We start from the raw sequence: 27078 nt of genomic DNA on the forward strand, positions 1-27078 counted from the left end.
TTACTTCAAAATTTACTTCTAGAAGTTTGGTGTAAGGTGGACAGTTGGTGGAAAACAACAGTCTCAAGTTTTCATCAAACACTGCTTGTTCCTTCACCACTAAGGACAGCATACTCTTGAATACAGGTCAGTTTTTAAACAAAAGATGCACAGATAAACACACAGACTAAATATTGATTCACTGTATCAGCTCTGGGAGCAAAATGTTGTCCTCCCCACACACTCTGTGGCTGAAACCCCTCCAAATTCAAAACATGTATCTGCTGATGACCTACTGAAGAAGTGCGGAAAAAGGAGTAGAAGTGCTACCTCTCACACTTCACCACCACCTGGACATCTTGGGACTGAAACAGATACTCTGTAGCTTACATAGACTGTTTCTAACCTTCTGATGGAGGAGAATTTCCTTCTCTCTGGAAATTCCTCCAGAATTTCTACTATTCTGTCTCAATTCCTAGTTGCTTTATTAGCATAGTTCTATCAGTGCATCTTCTCAGCTGGCTGCAAATAAAGAGCAGATAGGTGCAAGGCTTTTTCCTGCTCTACAGGGTAATTTCTTAGTCATACCAAACCAGGCTGCTGTGTTGAAGTGCCATCTGTGTAACTTGAATGTTTGCAGAAAGCAGCTCAGGTTCAAGGACACGGTCTCAAAAACTTGTTGCAAACCAGGGCTCCTTGACCTCTCTGATCCGATCCTAGAACTAGGTGCCATCTGTGGCTCTGAAGCATCTCGTGTGGCATTTCAAGGATACAGGCTCATGTGAAAATACTCTATGTAGGAAACCTCAGAAAGGGGTGTTAACTACTGTGCATGGTAACCTGGTCTGAAAGAAACATCCACCTCTCCACTATGTTCCTGGCACGCATGGCATTCCTTGCATTCCAGTGATGCTTTTGCTAAAATGAAACTTTTTGTCTTAAGCAGAGAGACAGGCGGCCAAGTCTTTAAACACCGACCCTGGAAAAGTCCTTGCCACCTTGACTTCCACAACTGTAAAGCTGGGGATATCTGTTATTCAACTTCTAGAGAGGACAGTGAAAAAGTGTTTCGGAAGTGCTGGAAGCTGTTCTGCTGACAAAAATCCTGTTACCAGAAATGTTCTCCTTCATAAGATGATTTACACAAAACTGCTGATTTTTTACATATCAAAATGAATGCTTTTTATCAGTTTTTCTTATTTGCATTGGGAGGAGCTTCAGGCTCCAGCTTTATGTTCAAGCTGCAAATACAGCATGGCTACAGTGCTTCATTACTTGTGTTTCCAACCATCCTCACATTTAAGACAAGAAAACAAAAATTCAAATCCATTCAGTAGCTACAGCAACATTTTCAGTGCAAGCCATCTCCTTCACCACTGACACAGACACACAGAGTAATTACCTCAACATTTCATATAATAATGACAAAGCGGAACGTTTATTCCATGCCAACTTTAAGACAAGGTAACTACTTTAAAATCAAAGGTGTCTCAAATACAGGGATGTTTCTCCTTTGCATCCATTTGAATGTTAAATTTTGTGCCACTGTTCCAAATCTGGAAAACACTCCCATACACATAAGTGAATGCTCAACTTTTACTCAGTGGAGACAGTGGACCAGGAATGAGTGATCTAGTCTTCAGCTCTCTAAAGCTAAGGTCTTGTGCAGTTATTTCACAAATCTAAGTGCAGGATGGGCTGACTCAAAATCAGTGGAAGGTGCTATCCAATTAAGGGCTGTGAGCAAATACTGAAAAGGCCCCTTAAAAAACCCAAGCAAGCAAACAAACAAAAGAGCCCCACAAAAAAATCAAAACCAACCAACCAACCAAAACCACACAAACACACAAAAAGAAAAAAAAACACAAAAAACCACCCACTCCCCCAAAAAAACCAACCCAAAAAAGCCAACAACAAAATACCCAAACAAAAAAAAAAAAAAAAAAAAAAAAAGCCCTGTCCCACAGCAATCAAGGAGCCCTTGGCTACTTGGCTTTTGGAGATGAAATACTCTGTTGTGACCCCATTCTAATCCCTCCAGTTTTTGCACAAGGATCTGTCACCTTGGCTTCTTCCAAAAGAAAGACATGTTTTAAAGCATGCTTTTCATGCACACGGATTGATAACAGTGTCTCATACATCTTTCCCTCTCACTGGTTTTGCAGAAAAAAAGGAGAGGAAAAACCTTTTCCAAGTAGAGAGTACAAAATCCCTCTCCTGCCTAGAAATTACTATATAAAACTTACAATCTGGTGAATTAAGAGAGCCCTCTGAAAACATTCTTTTGCCATTTGTCATTGGTTTATCTTCTTTTTCTCCTCATTTTTTTCCAGTTTCAGCTGGAAGGGCAGCAGCTGTGCATAGCTGGAAGCAAAACCACTTTACTTAGAACCACTTCAAATTCCAAGGAGGTTGAATGACGGTGTTTTGCCATTCAGAAAATGTAGCCCATCACTATATGCAACACACTGTGACACGGTATGATCTCATGTACAAATGTTAAAAGCTTCATGAGAACTTTGCTTCGTTCATAAAAAACAAGAGAGTGTACATCAGTGGTCTGCCAGCTCATCTCTCCTTTCCTTCAATATGACTGGTCTAAGCAGGCAGCTAAATTAACAGAACAAAACTAATGGAAGAGTCTGACTGGAATACTAACTGAGATAATACATAAGCTGACAAAACCTCTGCAAAGCTGAAGTTACAACTAAAACGTGGGTAACAGACTGCATGTGTTATCAGAGCATCCCAGATGTGTGCCTGGGAATTTAGTAACCATTTTTGTTAGAGATACATATTTCTGATGTTTTGAAAAGTTGACTGTGAAATGAACTTCTTATTCTGACCTGTTGCTCTCCTATACCTTCCTGTAAAATTTCTGGATTAACAATACATAAGCCTTCACACAGATCTTCGTTAAAGAAACAATCAGTTATGGGCTTGCTACAGGTGTTGTCAGGTGAAGTTTTACAGTCTGCACTATAAAGCAAGATTAGATGATCCTAATATTCCCTCTGGACTTAAAATCTATGAACATAGAAAAGAAAAGAAGTGTCCGAGAATGGTTGCCACCTCAACCACAGAAAAGGAAGAAGTAAAACACATTTATTTAAAACATGCTAAACTTGTCTTCAGCAAGCAGCAACCACTAATCCTGCAGAAACATGTCACCAGGCTTCATACCAAGCAGTCTTCATGTTATAGAGAAAGTTCAGCCCAGCAACCAACGGAGAAATGCTAAGAAGTGTCTTTTGCAAGAGACATTGCTTGCAGTATGGACAGTCAGGACTTCATGGAAATGGGCCACCCTCTTCAACACGCAGGATCCACTGCTCACACCCTGCTGGCTGACTCAGCCCTCACACCGATAACAACAAAGGGGTAAAAAACCTCAAACCCTCTGAGGACTGTGAAAAGCACACAGAAAGAAAAACATTATGGGAGTGTAAATCATTGACTAACAGCCTGACAATATTGTTTTGTCTGTAGGTGGAAAATGTAAAAGCAGTCATCTCCTTCAAGAACATGCATCAGGAAAAAGAAGCTTCTAAGAAACCTACTAAATGGGTATGGTCCTGCTCACATGTTCAAGTTTCTCACAAAAATATTGGTGCCTCTTTCACTCACTAGCTCCCTGCTATGGAAAAACACTTCTTTAGAGTCTGGAAAATGCTGTTTGATCTCAGTAAATTACATCTCACTGCTTGTCGGTTTCTGATTGATGGTGTAACTTAGGGAACAATATCTGTGTGTGGAATACTGTCTGGAGAAGCAGTCAGGGATTATTGAAAATACAGTATTTATGCAGTTTAAAAATCAGTGGCACATTGCACACAATGTTTTCTAGAGTGATGAAAAAATCACTGGAGTGCATTTGGGAACAAAGGGTATAAGGTCTTTTGTCTATTTGTAAGAACACTCGACTGGTAAGACTTCTTAGTGAGTTAGTAGTGATGGATGCAAGAAAAAGTGTCAAACACAGTTGAGCATAAAGCCAACTGCTTCTCTGACCGATGGGCAGAAAGGAAGACGTCATTGTTCAATGGTGGTCAGAGAAGAGGGAAAAAAAACTGAAGAAAAGAGAAGGAAAATGAACCAAGGATCACTGATTTCTCCAAGCCATTTAGAACTACTGGAGAAGGAGGAAAAGTGTAAGGTTTCATCACACCATGAGTTGTTTCTTCATCTATCTGATATGTCACAGGTAGTTGGAAGATTTTCAGAAAACAGCCATTCTGAAAGAGCAGCCACCTCCTCAACATAAATGGTCGGACTTACTGAATTCAAGAGCTCAGTACCAGAGGTACAACTTTATACACACCTAACCTTCCAAAACATATGAACATATGAAGTAGTATCACCCTACTCTTTCTTTGTTTTTCTTCTTACTTCTCAAGCATCAGTTACTGTTCGGTTCCAGGAAATCAGTTCCATGAAGCTGGTCTACTCCAGCAGGCCATGTTAATGCCTGTGGTACACTCTACCAGCTACTGGAGCAATGGAACAAGAAAGCAAGAGAAACGTTCTCAAAACCAGAGGGTAAATTCACCTGGAAACTACTGCAGACTATAGTAATCCTTAGGATAGTCAAAAAGCCCTGAACATGAAAGAAAAATTTATCTGCAGTAGTTTTAAATTAAGTAACAAAGTGTGATGAGTTTGAAATGAACAATGAAGCAAGTCTGCAAAGGGCTTCATGACATTGTTGAGGTGCAGGAATAGTTCACATTCATGGCTCAGAAAGAAGAGGACGGCAAAGGCTCAGTGGGAGCCTTTGCGGAAAAATCATGGACAGCATTTTTGAGAAAAGATAATTCTGTGGTGGGGCAAAGATAATTCTTTGTTTCTGTGAGGCAGCCAGCTGGTGAGCACCAAAGACAGCACCTCAAGTGACTCTTCATACAGCTTAGAGACATACACAGGAGCAGAAAGGTACAACTAACTGCACTCCTGAACCACGAGACTTCTTAAACACAAGGTCTCACTACTGTACAGTAACAGCCCTATGCTGCCACAAGCCTCCCAGCAAACAGCCACCACCTTGTAAATGTCTGCTCTCTGACGCCCTGCTTCCTTCCCAGCACAACCCACACCTCCTGGGAGCCTGCCCCAAGGCAAAGTGGTCCCAGATGTCCTGGTGTGTGCACTTACCTCTCACTTTTGACTCCAAGTAGGAGGGTATGTCCTCAGATGTCAGGATCTGGGGGAGGCATGTGGGAGCACCAACACCCTGCCCCAGGTAGGAGGCAGGCGGGTAGTAGGAGCACACGCGGTACTGGGAGCTCACGGCATTGCGGCTCTCCATACCCTTCACCTGTAGAGAGAAGCCAACAGCAGTCTGTGAAAGCTGAGCCCAAGTGCCTCTGCCCCCCTGCCCACTGCCCCACAAGCGCACAGGGTGTAAATGAAAGTAAAATCCTGACATACTGGATTTGGGTTTTTGCTCTGGTTGTTTGACAACATGCCCACACTGCTGAGATACAGGCAAGCTGGTGTGGAATGGGATGCAACCTGGCAGCAACAGCAGCAGCACTGGCATATCTCTGGCTCACTCACCTTACCTCAGCAGGAGCTGCACCTGGCACACAAGCACATACCCTTCACTGCAAGGAGCTTACCCTTCACTGCAAGGAGCCTCATGCCAAGTCCTCTGCTTATGGCACAGACGACACAATGAGAAGCTTTCTAGACCTGTTCAACTGCACACACCTGGCCAGCGTCAGAGGTAAAGTGTCCATCGAATCCCTATACCTCCCCAGGGAACAGCCCCTCTAAGAGTGATGGTAACTGCTCTGCTAGAGACCTACAGGGTGCCTAAGGACAGCCCTACCAGCCGGCTCCCTTGGCACACATTCCACAGCACCCAAGCAGTGATGCGCATACACAGATGCATCACTTGTTGCGATCCAGTAAGATGGAAAAATATTTTCCTGATTTACCCAGAAAAACCAAGCTGTGGACAGACTACATGAGAAGCCTTCAACAGAGCCACAGCTAGAGACCAGCCATAAGGTCCGCTGTGTCAGCACAGTGTCCACCAGACCAAACCTGCAGTAAAGTTGGCAGCACTCAGAAATCAAGGTTTATCCTACTCCAATACTCTTAAGACAATCCAACCTGATCTCCTTAGATCTTTATGAAAGAAATGCCATCTGCTATTATTTGTTCCAAAGCCCTACAATATAATGTGGCTACAGCACTGAAAAAATGCAGCCAAACACTTCAAAAGATTAAGATTTTCAACAGGAAAGGTAACACCACCTGCTCTCCCTAAGTCTTTTTGGCAGCGAATGATTGCAATATGGAAAGCTTCCAGGCAGAGAAAAAAATCACAGGTATAATGGCAGCATTGCCAACAGTAATGTACATCCAGCTACGCCATTAGATATCATCTTCACAAGCAGAAGTCCCTCATAGCTTCTCCAGCCACATGATACCTCAGCCAGAGGAGCTCTGCCTGCTGTGGTGGGTCACAGCCAGCCATTCATGAAGCCCTGCTTCTCAGGCCTTCCCAGGCTGGGGAGCTCAGAGCCAGGGAGCACTGAGGGCAGGGAGTGAACCTGCTGTCCTGGATGGCTGCCCTGCCCCAGCAGACACCCAGGATCTGTCCTGGCAGAAGGAGCCACTGGCACCTCCAGTGAGAAGCCAGAATGGAGTCACCCCTTGTTTTCCTAGGGCCCCCTTAATAACTCAATATTCATTTTATTATGCATAGCTGGAAATAACGTGGCTCGGTCACATTAAATTCTGCTGGTGCTGAGACAGAGGGCAATATCCCACTTTCCACGTGGAGCCAGGTTTACAGCAAGATGAAGTGGCAAGAGAGAGGGGTGGCTGTTTACAAGGAAGCAAAGTACACCTCTGCCTGTCTTCTGACAGCAGCACAGTCACGTGTATTTGCACATGACTGAGGGATTGGCAGGACATGCTTTTTCAGCCTGTGAAAGAGCAAGTTTTTCTACTGTAATTTAAAGCAATAATTAAAATGTAATTTTTGTACCATCTGTACTCTATGCATGCAGAGAAAGCTCAATATGCACTCAAGTTCCATGCATGATGAACACTAAATTGCTTTTAAAAAAATGCCACGTATCATCCCAAGGAAGCCTGAAATTGAAAAAGCCACCGACATCCCTCTGCTGTTCTGAAAACGGCAGCCTTCTCTTGGAAACAGACATCTGTGCTTTGTACAGACTTCTTCACCAAAACCCAGGCTGCCTCCACCCTGAAATTATGGATTAGCAACATGAACTGCCCAAAAACTCAGTCCAAAGGGCATTTTGCATCTGCACATCCACAAAGCTCAACAGCTCTAGAAGCACTTGGGGGAAAAAGGGTTAGTGAATTCCTCTCTGCCTGCTGTTCTCCATGCACTATCTTCTCTCCCTCAGTGGGGCAGGGCTGCAGGCAGCAGCCGTGGTCCTCACATCCCCACCTCTCCCTTGTGCAAGTGCATGTGTGCACACGTACAATGGAGAGAAGGTTTCCTACAGCAGACAGCATTATTTCAGCTGTAACAAAATGGAGGGATCACTCCCTAGGACTTAAATGATCATGTGCATGTTTTCTCTCCTTGTGGAGTGGATGCAGTGACCTGTTTCCTTCAAACATTTTCTTGGGGTTTTTCTCCATTTCTTAAAAAAACCACCTACCTAAAATCTCTGGATGCAATGAATTATTACTAGTATTAGTATTAGCGTGTGGTAGCTGGCTAGCAAGAGACATGTTTTATAATCTTATTACCCACACCAAGTCTATGAACCGACAGCCACAGGCTTGGCTCTGCAAAGAATATGCGGTGTATTAATCGCTGAAGAAATCTAAAAGCTTTTGGTTTTATTAAACTGTTTAGAATACACACTGCAGTAAATCTGAAACGTAAGGTTTCCTTTTTATAGAGCTTAGCAGTTCTATTTTACAGTAACAATAAAAAAACAACCAGTTGTAAAAATTCTTGACCTTAGCACTGCATTAAAAAGGGGGCTTAGGAGATCACTACTCCATGAGAAGGGGCATTTGCTCTGTATTAACTCCTGCAGCTCTGGACAGTCCTTGCATATTTTTGGGTGCCAGAAAGGGAAATAAAACAGCCATTGGGAGGCCATGAAATATTGGTATTATTTCTAAATCAGGGCAAATCAGCTTTCCAGGTGTTGCAGCCAGATGCCAGGTCCTCCCCTGGCTCCTGTCCTGGAGGAACACTGCGGTCATGTAGGGATCACAGTAGGAGATGCCTGGCCCTCTAGTGTCTTCTCCTGCTTCCCTTGCCCTTTCCAGCCCTACAGCGAGGCCAAGACAGGTAGGGGATGGGATGGCCCCACAAACCACTCTGGTTTGTATCACTGCAAGCAACACCCCAGAAGAACAAGGCATGTTTTAGGTAAGGAAGTGCTGTGGAGGGGAAGGGCATGCACTTGCTCTTTGCAGAGAGCAATCTGAGCTCCAGAGTTGAACTCTGCATTGCTTACTTACAGTACGTCCCTGTCTGGCCACACATCACTCTGTGAGCAGGACTGATTCACCAAGTACCTCTCTGACTTCAGTGGGAGAAACACATGTGGCCTATTCAACATTTACAGGTTCCCCTAAACTGTACAACACAGCACACACTCAGTAACTTCTTACAGGATGTGTATTTCAAGCAACAGTGGCATGCGTAGAACTTATGAGCAAACAAATATGGCCTGATTAAAACACCATGCATTCAGCGAAAATTCTTTCCATGTTCCCTTGAGAAGCTGATACGAGGAATCATAGAGGCAGCTACAGCTTGTCTGCAAACATGCAAGCCGGAAGCAGAATTTTTCCATCACTACAGCAGTGCCCAACAGTGACAAAATACTTAGCAAAAGACAGGGAAGTACAAAGAAAAGAGAATGCTCTTGCACCAGTTCAGACCATTCCCCTGTAAAAGCTTTCTCAAGAGGTGGTGGAAAAGCAACATAAAGCTCCTCCTCTCCAAGCTCCTGGCAGCATCTGCATAACCACTACATATCTTCTTCACCGAGGAAGAGCTGAGGAGGCAGGCAGAAAGTTCTCCTTCCAGCTCTGAAGACTAGAAAACAGTCCTGCCCTTCCCAGGTGATTTATTCAGACAAAATACCTCCCAGGTAGATCTTTAATTTTCAGAAGCTGCCAGCTGCAATCTCCTTGCAAGCAAGCCAGCATTACTCTTAGCAGTACATTCACATTTTGCAGTTGATCTGGACCATGTGGTGTATTCCCCAAAAGGACAAGCAGGAGGAGGCTGCAGATGCTAATCCTGTGTGAAAACAGCTGCAAAGAATTCAGAACAAAGAAGAGATCAAAGTACTATCCTTTGACTCTGCCACTGGTGTGCCCCATGGTCTGGGCCAAGCCACTTCGCCCAGGCTTTCCATCCTTCTGTCTCACCCATGACTCACCAACAGATGCTTAAACCAACACCAGTAACTATGGAAACATCAGAGAACCTCTGTTAAAAGTTTTAACAAAGCCTGCTCGCTCCTTCTGCCTTGATCTTAACAATAAAGCCAGCTTTAGGGTGGCATAAAATTATATTTTGCATTTATGTGTCATTGACTGCAAACAACAGAATTCACACGTCATTTTTTATGACATGAGGTGACAAGGCAGCCACTGGGCACCAGAGTGGGAATCCACACATCAGGAATCTCCACTGTCATCTGCAGGATGTGTGATGGGGGCAAGTTATTTAACACTTCCCTGCCTCAGTTTCCCCAGCTGTAAACCAGGGTTGCCGCTACTCTCCCACCTTGTGATGCTTCTGCCCATGAGCTGACCCTGTACGACTACAGCTGCACTTGCGCTGCCCAAGGTGGCTTTGTTTCATTCCTAAAACCAGCTAAGCACATTTTCCAGCATGAGCTAAAAATAAGTCTATGATATCCTGCCTTGACTTACTTTGATTCTAGCACAGAAAATACAAGAGACATCTATATCTGTCGCTCCTTGATAGACAAACTTAATTAACCTTTGCTATTCTGTTCCAACCTATTCTTTTAGACAAAGGCAGTGACCCATAAACAATATGTTACCATCAGAATCTCAACTGCGGTGACACCTAGAGATATAGCCCTATCAGCAGTATCGGAAAATAAACAGCTTAGATTAGCTCCTCCAAGAAATATGGATTGCATTCATGTCACACATGAGCTGTCAGAAACATTAGGATACTTTTAGCATAAATCTGTAGTGTGAAGGGTATGTTATGAATACAGTATATAATACACTACTTACACATAAAATTGGGATTGTGTCAGGTGACTTGTGTTATATGTATGTGTATATATTTACACAAACAAACATTTTACACCTATTTCTGGAGAGTTACACCACACAATAGACCTGTAAGAAGTCCAGGCTTATTGGAGGAAAAACTATGCCAGAAACTAGAAACAGGTTGTGGAAGCTGAAAAAAATTAATCTTTTTTTACTAGCAAACAGCTATTCCTAAGAATTCAAACTGCTAGCTGCCCTATCACAGCCACACTCTTCTGGATTTAGTGAAAGACAGGTTTTTATGTTTGCTGCTTTTAAAGAAATCCTTAAAACACAGCTTTCTACCCCAGCAAAGCTAACTCTTTCACTGCCAAATAGTAAATAAAATTCCCATATTAGAAAATATGTTAAAATTTCCCGTAAAGTTTCTCAGTCTGACTCTCACAAATACTTATTTCAGTTGTTTGCTCTAAACTGGTTTAAGGAATGAGAATACTGGTTTGCCAAGCTCCATTTAAAAAAAAAACAAAAAACAACAGTAAAAGCCCACCTCAGAGCATGAAACAGAAATTATATGAAATTCTGAAATTTGTCCAAAATCTCTTGGCCAGCCTTAATCTTTCTCTGAAGCAGGATGCCTGGAGTTACCAAGGTAACAAAGAAAACACAGATACTGGTCCCCAGCTGTGGGGCACATTCTGTATCTTGCAGGTTTTTAATGGTTGTAAGAGTTTTAACACTTTATGGAGAGGACACGTGACTCACAAGGAGTCACAATAATCCTTATGCTGTGAGTCACACGCCAGCAGTTTCATGGCCAGCTTGGAGAATGAAACCTGATTAGACTCAGGTATGTCCATCCAGGTTTTACTTCTGTTGTGGTACAAAAGACTGCAGTCACCCCACCATTTTGCAGTTGCTGCCCCTAAAGTGGGTTGCAGTGAAACTGATTTCAGAAGACTGTATACAACAATGCCCTGACTTGCAGTACTAATGTTGGTGAACGCATTTAACTGTTAACTGGATTGAACGCACAATTATGAAAGCTTCAAGGGAGGGTCCAGACACAGAACTCTAGTGAAGGAGATGCACAGTAATCACCACATCTGCATTTCCTCTGCGACAGAGGATTGCCTTTTCTTCAGGTGTTAACACTAGACGTATCTGATTACCTGTCTTACAGCTGGCAAAAGCAGCAGGATATAAATGACTGAAGGGTTCTTGACCAAAAGTATTGTCTTCATTATACTTACAAATCACAATGGATAGAATTTCCAGGATAACTGTACCAATGAACAAAACCTACACACAAATAAAGTTGCACCTCTATGAATCTACTCAAATACACAAGCCTCAGCAAAGAATGAAGACTAATGAAATCTGACAATCTACATTAAAGATTGAGTGATTCTGTTTATTTGCCAAGATTCAATGATGCATTAATCCTCATCCCATCCTTCACATACACACACATTTCCTCCCTTTCTCCCTTTCTCCCTGAATTCTGAAAGAGCAGACAGCTGGGCTGATTAAGGCTTTTGTCTGCATCCACAGGTTATCTTACTTTATGCAATTCTCCTTGTCTGCTTAAAGTTACTCCAGGACAAGCGAGCCTCTACTATCAGAGCCTGGAAAAGGCAGAGGTCTTATCTACATGCCTTCAAATAGGATACCTTCCAGTCAGCACACGGGTAGCTTATGCAAAGAAACCCTCCTGTGACTCACAGCTTAGCCAGCTAGCCTGATTCGGTTATAGCAAACATTGTACAGCTACAATTTTGGTAAAGAAGCAAAAATCAAAAACCTCAATGAAAACAGTTACAAGCACTACTGCTCACATGAGGAGACTCTCTTGTCCTGGAAGACTGGTTAAGAAATCCCATGCATATAAAGAAATAAACCCAACCAGTACAGGCACTCCAACAAAAATCCCTGTGTAGATACACCTACGTGTTTCCTTTGGAGAATCAGCCTGCATGGGTTTGCCACGGAACCCCCTTGAAGGTGTAAGCAAGGTCTGATTCCTCTTTGCGGATCATTCTCTGAAACTCTCCTGTAACTCCTTACTGTGCTTGACAAGACTAATTCATTCTTCTTCATTTAACACTCCTTTTGCGATCATCTGTTGCTGGTAAACCTCCATGCGCAAAACTGATGTTTAACCATGTGCTGCAGCTAAGAGCTTGTTCCCCCTACAACACAGTAAGGTTTTACAACCTTGGCACCACACCTTCAAACATTATCTAGCCTGGCTCTCACTAAAACTTTTTACGGTTACTTGTGCAATGTAATGATGTCATAATAATATTCAAACCCCATGATTTGTAACTCTTCCAGCAACAACAATCCTTCTTGCAGATCAGCCTGTGAGAAACAGCCTATTTACACAACACCTTGAACTACACTCTCCCTCTGAAAAGAAGAGGCACATTCTCATTTTAGGCAATTTAGAAGCTTGGGGAGATGTCACACTGCAGCCAGAAAGCCCCACCTCTAGTCTCTCCGCACAAACACCTCATCAGAACAGCACTGACAGATCCCAAAAGATTTGGCCAGGAGAAATTAAAATCTCAGGTGAGGTAAATCACTACATTTACTTAGAGGTGAATACTCTGTGATGCATCCCACAAGGTGGGACTGAACAAACAGCACCTGGAGCCTGACGGTGCAAGGGAAATGGTTCTTTTTGACAACATTTTTTTCCTTAATTACCTTTTTGGTATCCTGCAAATTTGAGTGGCACTTAAACAGAAGACTCTGCCAGATTCTTACAGATTCTGCAGGGACTGAAGAGAAAAATCCATGAAAAACAGGCTATAGCTTTTATTTCTTTAATGCCTGTCAAAGGTCCCACAAGAAACAGGCGATCTCACAGTGAGACAATGGACCCTCTAGTCCCAAACTTCATACATACACAGTCTAGTTTCAAAACACAGACAGAAGACGACAACAGAACTGAGAGTACATCATCTTCATTCCAAGGTTTAACAGTTTAACATCTTTTTAACATACCCTCACGTCTCTCTTCCTCAAACACTATGTGCTAGGATAGTCATACCTTCAATTTACTTTTCTTTTTCTCAAGCAAGTAAAATCACAGACATCTCTGCTGGCTGGAGGAATGGTGAAGTGTGAGACTACACACCTGCACAAACATCAATTTCAGAAGACAGATGTTGCTGCCCCTCATTTGTGTTGTGACAGTGTTTCCAAGCATCAGTTCTGCAGTAGTCTCTTCCAAATTAGGTACTGCAAAAACTTCAGAAATAAATTCTCATCTGAAACACTCTACTATGATGTGCCAAGTTAACCCAAACAACCAAAATGAAAAAGCTGAAACAGCACTGGCACCTCACCTTATTATCACACACAAAATCCTATCCCAAGCTTGCCTTGACTCTCACCCTGGTCTAATGATCAAATTCAGCAGAGCTAGAGAGGATGCCTCTGCATTTCCAGGACCTTCCCATGAAAAAAGTGTCTAATGATATAAAAACCTCACTGAAGGTGATGTGGACTGCTGCAATACTTGTAATCACTCTGGTCTTAGTTCCAGCTCCTTTGTATCAGAAGTTAAATGCTCTTTCAGTGCTGGTTCCTGCGCCAGAACTGCTACAGGAATGCTCTGTCAGCAAATGGGCCATCCCATTTGTTCCCTTCAGAAAGGAAGTTTTGGTGGACGTTTCATCTTTCATTGTTGAGTGGTTTCATAACACAGCCTTTGTAAGAAGGCAGCCTGCCCCCTCTTGATGCTCTGCTCTACACAAGAGATCTGCCCTCTCCTGCCCTTGGACAAGGGACATGGGGCATACAGATTCTCAGAGAGTGCACCCTCCCTGAGCTCAATCTCAGACACAGAAGCATCACTGCAGCCCAAGACCAAACACCCTCAGGGTGACGGAAATGGCTCCACTTACTTTGACAAGAATCCCATTTCTTGGCAGATTTCTACTTTTTCCAGTCTCCAGCTAGTAGTAAGTTGGAATCTACAATTATCAAGTCTTACAGTGAGAGGGCTCAGTTGGTTTTACACCCTAACTAATGAAGTTAGTTACAGGCACAGACTGTAAACTGTGCTCCCCAGATTGAAATCACAAACCCTGGAGCTGACACTGCCACAACACAACATGCCATGTCACATTCAACTGACAATGACCAGCCCACTGCACAACAGCATAGTCTCCTGGGTCACTTCAGAGACTTGGATGACAGGAAAGACCAGGTTCCTGAAGAGGAAAGTCTCTCAGAAATGACACCTGAAGCTTCCAGGATGCTATTTTGGGGAATCCAGTTGGACTCCTTCTCCAGAAAACAGCTCATAATCTCCTATGTCATAACTCAAAAGACAAAATCAAGTGAGTGGCCTTTTTCCGTGCTTGTGGCAGCCTACCTATACCTGTATCACTGCTTTCATTGTGTTCCATCATAACTGCCACAGCTAATTCTCCTAACATGGGTCCTAATCCCACCCAGAAATCTGGTTGTGGTTTTGCACTGCCATTAAACCAGCTAACAGGAGGTTAGAATCAGGCCTGAGAAACAGGTTATCACCCACCTCACTCTTCCCTGTAACACCTCCGTAACATCATACCTGCCACTGTTTTCCCGACTGGCTTGGCATGTAAGTTGCTGGGAGGCTTCGAAGGCTGTTTTTCATGGCCGACCCTACAATTGTACCCCCATTCTCACTTGAGGAGGGCTCACTGGCCACTGCCATTTGGTACTGGGAGTAGTTGTACAGGTTGTTATAGTAAGGATACAGGGACGGCTGGTAAAAACTGCTGTAGTAGGTGGAGTCCACAACCAAATCAGACGTGCTCTCCAAGTGCCCTCTGCTGGGGATGGAAGGGATGTCCTGAATGAGCATCCGCCCCTCTGGAAAAGAAAGCAAGAAGCCATTATGAGACAGGAGGCTCCATGAAGACCATTACATTTCACCTGCTGATGAGCTACTACTCCTGAAGGCTGGATAGAGAGTAGTAAATAGGAGGAGGGGGGAGCTGAAAGGGAAACACGGCTGGATGTTTGGTAGAAACTCACATGGACTGACTTCCACACAAAGCCTGATACCACCACCTACATACACTAGAGACTGCAAAACAGGACACAAAGCCAACTGCAGGTTAAGATGATGTTCTGAGTCCTCAAGGAGCATCAGGTGACCTGGTGATGATTTACACCAGCTAAGGCTGCAGCCCCCTATTATTCTTATACTGTAACAGTGTGCCATGTCTCTTTTAACCTCCTGGAAGCAGAAAGACTGTAACTACAGGACCTCTCTCCAGCCAGTTTCCTGCAGGTGAGAAGACATTTTCTGAATATGCCTCTGGAAAAAGACAAACAGCCACAAAGCCAAAAGAAGCTGCAGCAGGGGAAGCCCCCCATGATCAGCCAAGGTGTCTCAAAAACGCATGTTACCTCTGAGTGAGCAGAGCAAGGCCCTGCCCAGCCTTCATACCCAAATTTAACTTCTGTTTACCTACAGAACCACAGAGCAGAACAAGTTCCCACACCACTGGCAAAAGAGGAGGAGGAGGGGATTGCTCATGACTTGCTGCCTGCACTCCGGAGTGCCGCCAGACTGCAGGCCAGCTGTCTGCACTCCCCACAGGCTGTCCCCACAAATGTCTGTTTCCCTGCTGTTCCCTAGGGGGAGGGGGCTTCTCAGTGGATGTTTTAAGTCCCATTTTTCTCACTCTAATGTCTAGTGCGACACTCGTGAGGATGAAAAAGGAAGATGCTTGTCGGCACCATGCCACAGCCACGCTCTCTCTGGCATGCTGCATCAGCTGCCTGGCTGAGCCAGCCACAGCAATAAACGGCCACAACCTTGGAAAGTCTAACTACGTGGTGAATACATATTTACATATTTAACAAGGGAGCTACTGTAAATCCTGCCATCCTTGCAGCTCTGGTTCTACCTCACATCCCTGTTACCCTGTCCTGCACCTACCCCTACACAGTGTTCGCAGCATAATGATCGTTTCTGCAAGGAGCTCCTGCTCTTCCTATGTTGTTGTTTAACGCTACCATGGAGAAGTAGAAGATGTGGCCTAAAGCATAATTATTAGCTGTCAAAGGTTATCATGTGGAGGAGATGAAGCAGCATGGACAATAGACACATACGAAATAATACCCCTAACAGGGATGCCAGGCAGGGACTGCCTGGTTTTCTTGCATCTTTTGGTGTATCTGTACCTTGGTTACATACCTGAAAAACGAATACAGGAATTCACCAGCTTCTCAGAGTCATGGTAAGAGCTTCCAGCATACTACACACTAGATCAAATGATCGGTTTTACCAGTTACTACCATTTACAATGCAATTCTGTTTCACTTCTGCAGCTGTAATGAAAGCTGTCTGCAATCACAGATCCTTCCAGGTCACTAAATTATGCAGTGCCCCCATTCAGCTCTTGCTGACATTTTGTTGACATCAATGAACTATACCCATTTATTATTAGCAGAATGTTTTATGCCTCCTGCATCTGATTTTTCTGCCCCACAGCCCTATATGAACGAGAAACAAGCCAGCTAGCCTTTTTCATTGGGAGCACCTCTTTGATTTGTACATAGGAGTCCACAATGCTACAAAAAAACCTTCACAGTTTTTGAACTTCCATATTTTTATGAGATTTTATGATTGCTATTATTCTGCTTCTGGGCAGGCCTCTCTTCAAATCCTTTTGTCAGTGTTTCTGATAAAACCAGAACTTAGACCACTGGCACTGAAAAGCCAGCAGTTCTGATAAATCATGGTTTGACCCACCCCCTGGACTTAGCTCCCAAATAAAGCTGCAGTCTAATTGTTCTGCTTTTCATAATGTAAAATAGAAGCCAAATGCAAAATCCTCTAACATGTTCCCTGCTGGGATACAGATTTCACAGGAGACAGAAATATACAAGGCAGCCAGCCACAGAACTTCTGTCAGGGCTGTGCTATGTTGCACAGATGTGCAGTTTCTTCTGAAACCTCTGCAGTGTCCACTTGCAGGGCATCATAAGAAGCGATAATACCTTCCATGAAGAATGCTAGCACCAGGAACATGGGGCCTCTACATCTACACACGAAAGGTGAGCCACCTTGAGATGCGAGCAGCTCAACTGAAGAGGAGGAGAATGTAGCAGGTTCTGCTGCAACTTTTGGAAAAGTCTCATGCACTACACTTCCTAACATGGGACAAGATGGGCTAGGATATAACACAGACCTGCCCATAGCTACCCACAAAATCGTACAAACATCCTTGCTGTGTCTGTGATGTTCCAGTGGCTGGTAGTCCTACAGCTCCTTCCCAAAGAGCAAGCAGCAGTGACAGTCCTCTGCTGCATTAAATAGGTGCAAAAAAAAAAAAAAAAACAACAACAAAAAAACAACAACAAAAAACAAAAACCAAACCAAAACCTTTTTGCTCTTTCTTTTCCACTTTTACCTCTTATCTGTGGCTGGGGCTACCATGATTTGCATGGATGTGCAAAGGGGTTGACCTGTTGCAGCCCACTTCTCCTTTATCTAGCGGCACAACAGCTGCCAGCAGTTCAGTACTCAGTGTTGTTATTAATCCACCAGAATGGTCCTCTGCTTTCCTTCTGCTGTCTCTCCACTCCCCACTAGCTTCTACAGTACTATCAGCTGTCCTCTCAAAACTCAACACTGAGTTTGTAGAGCCATTCACCTGCTCATTCAGATGCCCATGCACCCATACACATAAATCTCCAGGTGTCAGCAGCCTCAGGCATTTTCCTCTTACATACATGGAATTATGGAATCCATAGTCCTCGTAACATCCCTGGCAAACACTCCTTCTGAGCTGCAGCCACATCACAGGGATGTGCCCCAGCAGATTAGCAATAAAAACAGGAGCCATGGGAAAAGGGAAAGTTCAAGTGAAGGGACAGACACAACGAGCTCCATACAGAACAAGGACTCTTGCCACAGTGATGGAAAGACAGCCAGAAGAGTTTCTCTTCCCTAAATCTCAAGCCACATCATGCTTCTGAAGATGGAAGGACTGGCAGCACCTGACAAAGAACAGGAGAAAGCTGCCACATGCTTCAACTCACATTTTCCCCTGAATTTAGAGGATGAGATTTTCTTTGGTGTTATGGTTTGGGACAAGTCTCTGCTATTTTTCTGTGGCATCTGGAGATTTGGTGCTTCACTCAGGAGAAGACAGATGCCTCCCTCACAGAAGACATACTCTTGTGCCATCTGGACTTTGGGCAGATGTCAGGTCAGACCAGGTCAAAGCACCCCAAAGGTTACTCTAAACTCCTTGCAGTGTTTCACCAGCCAACCTGAGGGAAGCATGCCTCTGGAGAGCTGAGCAAGTCTTTGGTGACTCCAGCATACAACGGGTCAAGGGCAGGTCTGCAGACCTGCAGCTCTTACCCCATCCAGCCTGGCTGATTGTGTCACCTAATGCATACACCATACAACACACAAAAAATACACACAACTGTAAATACATGAAGGGCAAAGAGTTTTGCTATTAATAGAGAAAGCCCTGAAAGTCTTGGCTTTTTTTCCTGAGCAATGAAAGCTCAGGAAGAAAAACATGTCAGACCAGCCAGTACCTACACAGGGTACCTTCAAAGAAGTGCTAACTGCCAATGGGAACAGAATTAAAGGCCAAAGAACTCTGCTAAAACTCTCCTAGCGATAAAGCAAGGCACTTGGAGATCTGCCGAGAGAAGACTTCACATTTATTGTATGCCCAGGGAGTTTTTGCCCTATCTATGCCAGCTCTCTCTAGACAAAGTGTAGCAGTCAGCTGATGTGCAAGCACACCACTCCTAGGCAGCAGCATCCTCAGGCACAACCACCATTTGCAGAACACAGTGGATCTATTGGAAGCTGTGGCTGTAACTAGATGTTCATTAGCTGGGGTTCCTCTCGCCGCCTTCTTTTGGAGTAATTCTTGACTCCTACCTACAGGCTGAACCTTCCCACAGCCTCACCCCTGGTCACTCAGCAAGCAGTCTTTTTCCACCACCAAAGAGAGTACACCAAGGTTAAGAAAGCAGCTTTCAGCTGTTGCTGTGGTTTGTTGCTTGGGTTCGTTGGTTTGTTTGTTTTCCCAAGTGTAATTCAACACAGCTACATAAATCTCCTGGCAAGGAGAGGGTCCTCCCCTGCCTCAGAACTTGCCAAGTTACAACGCCTGCACATGGCAGGCAGCCCTGAGGTTCACTGCTCTAAGGGAAGCAATTTTTGAGAGGAATTAAGCTGTCAACAAGGCAACTGCTGCTGTACCATCAGGCTCCCACTCTGTCCCTCCACCTGCCTTTTAAAACCAGAGGTCTGCTGCAGGAGCCAGGCTCATGCCTCAGCTGTCTTGAACCTTTACACGGAAAAACCGGGAAAAGCTCCTGGGTCTTTCCCCTGCCCACACAAAATTTAACATTCTGCAAGTTGCAAACAGGACACAAAAATATGGGACCGAATATGTACAGGAAGGAACAGAATTAGAAGAAAAAAAAAAAAAAAAAAAGAAGAATGGGTAAAATTCTCACTCAGATTCTGTAACACCTGATCTACAATCTAGGGCCATCAGAGGCTCTTCATGTGTGAGCAATGCTCTTGCGGTGAACCAGTTGTGCCCTTGATCTCTGAGCTCTTTTCTATGCCTTTACCAACTCCTGTAGAGAACCAATGCTACTTTTTTTGCACTATGTACACAGTGTGAAATATGTCCCGCTCTTTCATAGAAGATCAATAAGATGCACGATAAATACTGTTATTGATCTTGCAGTGTTGTAGACGACTCTCAACCTCTATGGTATATTAATAGTAGTTAACCAGTAATTCATTTCAGGATGGCTGGGATTTTCTTCTAAGGAAGGTGAGTTCTTGGGGTCAGTTACACACATGGGTCTTACACATTCTGTAACCTATGAGGAGCTCCTGCTTTCACTTAGCAGAGCATGGTGAAAAACAAGTGGTCCAGTCCTCACTTAATGTAAACCAGTCTCAGATCATTTACTTCAATAAAGCTATAGCAATTTACATGAATTGCAGATACGCATGGCAAAATCAGTGCAGAAGCCAGTATATAGATCATTCTTTCCCTTCTTAGTTTTTGGGAGGAGAGGTGAAATGTCAGGGAATTTACAGGAATTTCCATCATCATCTCCATTTCACGATGCAAATGTGTTTTTAAGCATACACACTAAGAAATGCAAACACTAAAGTTCTGTCTCTAACATTCACTCACTCTGTATATAAGCATGTGGTATTTTCTATTGCTACTGGTACTGTTAAGGGCCAGTTACACATTTTATTATATGCTGATAACAGCAATTTAAACATTCAAATATCCCTGGGCAAGCCTCTAGTGCTAAGGTCCAATAGTACAAAGTCTGTATTATCAGACCTTCTCAGCATCTAAAACAGGGTGGTAGCATGCAACTGCCTACTAAGAATGGTTACTGGACCTGACTTGGCAATCTGGGGGAGAGCATTAGTCAGCTTAGGATGCACACACACCAGGAACAGTTGGAAGAATCAGGATAGCACATACAATCACGTATCAATGTCTGGGAGTATGCAACGGCACAGTTCAATTCACTCATGTGACCATAACAACTGACAGTCTCCATGTGATTGTGTATTTTAGGAAAGGAATTGTATATGCAGCGTGGCAATTAGGAGAATTTCACTGCGTGCATATACTGACTTGAGTTCTTATATGCACCTATGATTAGCAGTTTTCATTTCTTCTATGCCTACAGAGACTCTACAGGTGCACAGACAGACCACTGAAAACACAGGAGAATTGTAACTACTCAAGTAACGTGTTTTCTTGAGCAGGAAAGCACAGCCATTGACCAGTGAGCAGTGTTCAGCTTCTGGTAGTTTACATTTCCTGTAGTTTTCAATTCAGAGTGACTGTTTTTAATCACTGTGATGTTAACATTTTCCTGCTAGCAGCCTCTGTGTCAGGAGACACTAAGAATTAATCAGTCAGGAAACACTTGTCTTCAGACCTCAAGAGTTTTGGATCTGTACCTGACAATTTTCCCTTGCTCAGTATGTAAAGCATCAGTACACTCGCATTAACTGGTCTGGCAATACTAAGTCTCGCAATGTGTTAGTTCAATTCACAGCTGGCTTTGAGGTTGGACAATAGCCTTGAATGAGGCTGGTGTGAAATCACTCCCTAATCAGAAACACTGGAACAATATGTTTCTCCCACCAGACAATCACGACAGAGCTATTTCAGATGTCAAAGAAAGCTGGCACCATTACTTACTTTCTGCTGAGACACTCTGCCTCCCAAGGAACAAAACCTGAATACTTGCTCTGCCTTTGAGAGGACTATTTCTGTTCTCTTCCTGTTAGAAGTTGCAGATTATCTTCAGTTCCAGCGTTGAACTTTTAGCTTGCTATAAAGTTAATGTGCTAGACAATGTTCATTCCAGGCAAGACTGTGGGGCTGTGTATTTTCTGCCACCCCCAAAAAAGGCCATTATCTGTAATTACCCATTACCATGCATAATTATTTCTTCTATTCTGGTCTACGGTCCCCAGGACTTTATGCTGTTACAGCTCACTGCACTATCTTATCAAATTTGTTAAGGAAGCTTTTTTGACCTTTTGAGCACTTGTCACCACACATACAAAAGCCAGCAGTAAATTGTCTAAGCATGCAGTGTGCGATTTATTATTTGCACCCTGCATAGTGACACTGCACAAAATATTACACACTAACACCTTCCTATTCCCACTTCCTGCTTTAGCTAAAATGAGAAAAGGAAGGAAACCTCTTTAGTGAGAGAAGGAAGTGAATGGGAAGAGTATGGAGAATCTCAACAGTAATTTGAGGAACAGGCTAGTAACACTTAGCTGAGCCCGAGTATCGGGCTCTGGAGAAGGTCCCAGCTGCAATGCCACCTTTCTTCTTTCTTCCCTCCCTCCCCAGAATCTGATTCCACCATTTCAGCTTATTATACCATTTTATACCTGTGTAACTCTGCTGAACCATAATCTTTCACACAGAAGCCCAGTTACTGCTCCTTCAGAAAGCAGAGAGGGAGCTTTAAACACTCTCCGCTATCAATTTACAGCTTCTGCCAATGCAGTACAGGTTCCGAAAAGGCACATTTGGTCCAATGAGATTCACAGGGATTATCCTTTATGGATGCAGATGTGAGTGCACAAAGGACCATGTTTTCATCTACACTGCTCTCAAAGCCCTCTGTGAAGGACCAGACACTGACTCTGCATCCCAGTACTATTTGTTTCAGCTAACAGCCTCACCATACTGTAAGTCCACACACTATGTCCCTCTTCTTCAAACAGACACTGCAGGGTCTGATTCCTTCCCAAGAAAACAAAAGCTGATTCCCTGAATCCTGGTTTTTGTTTTCCCCTTAGTCCTCTATCAGTATTCTCCCAAAGGTGCTTTACCTTAAAACCTCTCTTTTGGACGCTTCTGTGTATAAAACTCTTAACCCACATCACTACCTGAAGAAATGTAAGATGTTATTGTTTAGCAAAACCTAGTAAAAACTCTTGATTTTAATGCTTTTGAACTGTGTGATTAAAAAACCTTCCCAAACACAAGAAGATCTCAGATAACTTTCATGCCACCATGACAAATAAAGGTACTCACTGTGGACTACAAGTGTGCAGTATAAATTACTATAGCACAAGGTATGCAGAATCAGGCCTTTCAGATCTGCCAGTGAAAGCTTCTCCCTAAAAGCAGAGTGAAAAAACATGGACCCTAGATTGCTGAAAGCATCCCTGAATTCAGATCCTAAGAGATGGCTACCTGAGCCACTGCTGTGAAGACACACCACTCCTCTGTGTTTCTCTATTTTGCAGACCTTGGGCCATCAGTCTGTGCTGGCTCTCAGACAGTGGGGAGGTGGAAACCTTAACAGTGGTACAAGGAAGAGTCAGTCTGCAATTAGTCAGCTGAGCCAGCAAGTGAAAGTGAAGAGCAGAGTCTGCAGAGAAGGGGAGCTTGCATTCATACCCCTGTCCCAGAGCCCCATTTCTGAGACATACGGGGATGTCCTACTCGAACTCACCTATGGAAAACCATCTCTGTAGTACTTTCAATTGTTTTGGCCAGAAAGCTTTTGAGAAACGCATGTTTCTTCCTCCGTTCCCCAACTGCCAACAACCTCATCTCAAGCTCAAACACCAAATCCAGCAGTTTTCCTCCTTGTTTGAGACTGCCTGAACAGCCCTGGATGCCCAGCTGTGCTCTAACATCTATTAGAGGAAGAGGTCAAAAAATTTGTTATCAGCCATATCAGACACACGGGCTAAAAGCAGCTGTGTCTCCAGGCTAAAGAGAATAAATCATAGCCAAAACAGCTTACTGCTACCACAGTCCATAAGTATCTCTCTGACCATACCCAGTGAACACACTTGCTCAGCAGATACATGCCTTTCTTTTCCAAGCAGAAAGACGTATTTTTTTCTAAAAAAAAAAAAAAAAAAAAAAAAAAAGGAAATAAAAAAGGAAAACCAGGAGTGCAGCAACTCTGATCCTCTGCAGGCTCCTGGCCTCTTCCTTGCAGCTGAAGTGCACAAAGACTGATCTCCCCCTCACCTTATCACAGCTAAGCCTCACCCAGGCACCTGCCATGTGCCAACTCTTATGAATCTTTCCACCTCCTCTCAGCACCCCAAGACAAAACCAGCAGTCATAGCACCTTTCCTGCAGCAGCTCTCTGACAGCCAGGGCAGAGTCCTGGTGCCTCTGACACTCCTCACCTGCCACAGCTGCTGGACCATGAGTTCAGCTGGCATCGTCAGTAAGGAGCAGGCATAATGGCAGAGGTGTCTGCAGGCACATGGCATGTGTCCTGGGGCAGGAGATGGCTGTATCCATCAAGACACCAATGGCTGTGCTGTCCTTCTTAGGGATTACTCCACTGCCACAACAATACCCATTTTTACCCTGAAAGAACAGTATTACTCTTTCTCCCCTCTAGGAATAACTCTGGAGGGGTCATTTAAGCAAAGTGGAAAAAGGCTTTCCAGTTCCACCTATGAAGGGCTAAACCAGTCCTAAGTGGGACATGTTACCAAGAACAACATGTGACAAAAGGAGGCACTCTAGGATAAAAGTTATGAAGCACGGACTTCACATTTCAAGAAAATCTGTGAGACACTGCAATTAAAGTTATTGTTACCATCGTGCTTGAGCTCCACAGTAGATGCACCCAACACACACGCTTTTCACGGGATTCTGCATCTGCATGCTGTTTCTGTTCACATCAAAACCTATCCCACAAAATGACAGAGGAAATTCAACTTGAGCTGACAAAAGCACAATCAATCATACTGGGCATTAATTAAATCTTAGGTAAGCAGGTCACTGAAGGACAAAATAAACTGCTGTCTCTCACTCCAGGACACGTTTTCTGGTTTTCTAATAATTTGTGTGTCTCCTGCCTGAGCCCTTCCAAGATAAAGCGTAGGTGTGCAGGTACAGACCATGGCTAAAGCCCTACCACTAGCTATAAAGAGAAACACAGGGAGTAGTATGAACATGGCAAAGAGATGCAATACCTCCTTTGCGCCCTCTCCCAGCCTTCCATTGCTTTTTGGTTCGGTGATGCTCCAGAGCCTGATGTGGCATGCCTACTTAATAACCACCAACAGTCTCCTCTCCAATATCCATTTTAAGCGCACTCTTCGGTATGCACAATGCTCCCGGGGAAGAAGTCCCACAAGCACCTCAGCAGTTTCAGCCACAGACACCAAACCTCCTTCCCATCACCAGAGATCTGCCTGGAAGGGCTGTACCAGTCCTTGGTCATCCTATTCCAGCAACAATCAGCATAGTGCCCTCCGCGCACACGAGCTTCTCTGCAGGGACAATGTTTCCTAGGGAAATACTCCTCTGTTTTTCACTTCTGGTGTGGGTTAAAGTGGCTCTTGTTTGGCCATGAGTGATCCTCCAACCAAACCTTCCCTCAGTGCACTATTGTTTTCTGCACTGCTTGCCAGTGTGTGCACCTATCAGCTAGCAAGATGACCTGTGACAATTCCAGGCTTGCTTCCCAGATACCAGTGGGAAGATCGCACAGTTTATAGCCAAAAGCAGGTCCCTGTGAGACAAAACCACCATGTTGATTCCCCAGTCAGACAGATAGGTTCATCCTTCTTAAAACCATGTAACACATACAATATTGATTTTCTGTCAATTCAATTTCCTAAGCAAGATGTCAAGGGATACAAAAATCAAATGCTTCACATAATCTGATTGCATCAATATGTCACTTTGTCAAGCAATTTTTATAATGATTACTAATTTGGCAGAATCTTTTACCAATAAATTTCCATTAATTCACATTGTATGAGCATCCTTTAACAGCTGCATTTCTCCCCCTCCTGTACATTTCAGTTTGCTGTGCGCTGTTCCACTGTTTTCATAAAAGCTGATGTCAAGCTGACGGATTTATAGCCACCCATCCTACCACACTCACTTTTCTTAAATACTGGCATGACATTAGCTTTCCAGGCCTTAGGAATTTCTCCAGTGTTAAATGACTTAGTGGAAATCAGCACTGACGGACCAGAGAGATTTTCAGCCAGTTCTTCTGTTGGGTTTGGTTTGGTTTGGGTTTTGCTGTTTTTTCATATTAAACTAACTGCATAACTGCAAGTTATCCAATCCTGCTGATTTCAGTTAATGCTGATTTCAGTTAATGCTGGAAATGAAAGCAGAATGTCACCACCCCTTTTTTTCAAAGTAAAGATTAGAAAAAAAATGTTAAGCATTTCCCCCTCTTTTTCTCACATATAATTTTTTCTACATGAGGTCAAATTACCATTAACTCTGTGTATGTGTGCTCCTAATAAAATTCCAAATCCTCCCAATTTTAAAATTTTTAGTTAATTATAAGTTTCATACAAAACACTGATTTTTAAAGAAAAAATGTGATTTGGGAGGGGAAAAAAAAAAAAGGGAAGGAGAAAGCCCATCCAGAAGACAGAAGCTTGGCATAGTAAGTTTCAGTTATACACACAACCCCAATCCAGCTCCAGCTGAGTTGAAATAACCACCAATTTCAGTGGAACTGGAGAAGGCGTATTTTGTTCACATTTAGCATAAACTTAATGAAAATGATCTGCTGCAAACATCTAGCATGCAACTTAAAAATTCTAGTATGTCTGAAGAATAAACCTTGCAGAAAATAATTTTTACTTCCACAATTACTGCAAGCTTCAGGCCCTCAATAACATGTCTACAGTAGCAAATTCCACTTTCAACATTTTCTGCCAGTGACTAGAGCAAAATAGTTGCTCCTTTTATATGAGCCGGGGGTAATGCTTATTCTTTCCTTACTTGCACTTCTGGTCTTTATTATACAGCTTTAGAGAACATATAAAAATATCAGCAAAAAAAAAGAATGGCTTTAGTAAAGAGAAAGCACTCAAAATCTTTGAACATGGCTTTGTATCTGTGAAGATGCAAGGTACTATTTCAATGCTCTCGCATATGTTTGCCCATGCTGAACTGAGACAGCAGGATTATTTACATATCTAAAATTATTAGCATGCGTAACAGTTAATGGGATCAGAACCAAAAAAATTAGTGCTTCAGAAAACTATAAGCATGAGAAACAAGTGCCATTTTCAATCTTCAGTATAACAGCTGGGAGTATATCTACTATGTGTGCACATATATATATGTATACATGTTACCTTTCATCTTAGAGATAGAAATTTACAAACATTTAACTCCCTGCATTCAGACATCCAACATGCTACTCAAATGTGCAATGGGAGCAAAACTCAAAATCAACTTTGAACAAAAAAGTGGAAGAAATTAAAAGAGAAAGGAACTTACAAAAGAAACCAAATTTCTAGACAGTGACAGAAAACAGCCCAGGCACCTGCAGGCGCAA

General features: G+C 43.4%; 1 protein-coding gene across 1 annotated transcript in view; it reads right to left on the reverse strand.

Annotated features, from left to right (window-relative positions):
* Positions 1 to 27078, reverse strand: part of DMRT1 (doublesex and mab-3 related transcription factor 1) — a 56651-nt gene that overhangs the window by 19948 nt on the left and 9625 nt on the right. The window contains exons 3-4 of the mRNA XM_057406095.1: positions 14792 to 15075; positions 5131 to 5293 (exon numbers count right to left, since the gene is read on the reverse strand). Coding sequence (XP_057262078.1) covers positions 5131 to 5293; positions 14792 to 15075 — 447 coding nt within the window. The remainder of the gene's footprint in view (positions 1 to 5130; positions 5294 to 14791; positions 15076 to 27078) is intronic.

Source organism: Pezoporus wallicus, unplaced genomic scaffold, assembly GCF_028554395.1.
Source record: "Pezoporus wallicus isolate ANWC-B61680 ecotype Strahan unplaced genomic scaffold, APGP_CSIRO_Pwel_v1 contig_7506, whole genome shotgun sequence".
NCBI classification, from domain to species: Eukaryota; Metazoa; Chordata; class Aves; order Psittaciformes; family Psittacidae; genus Pezoporus; species Pezoporus wallicus.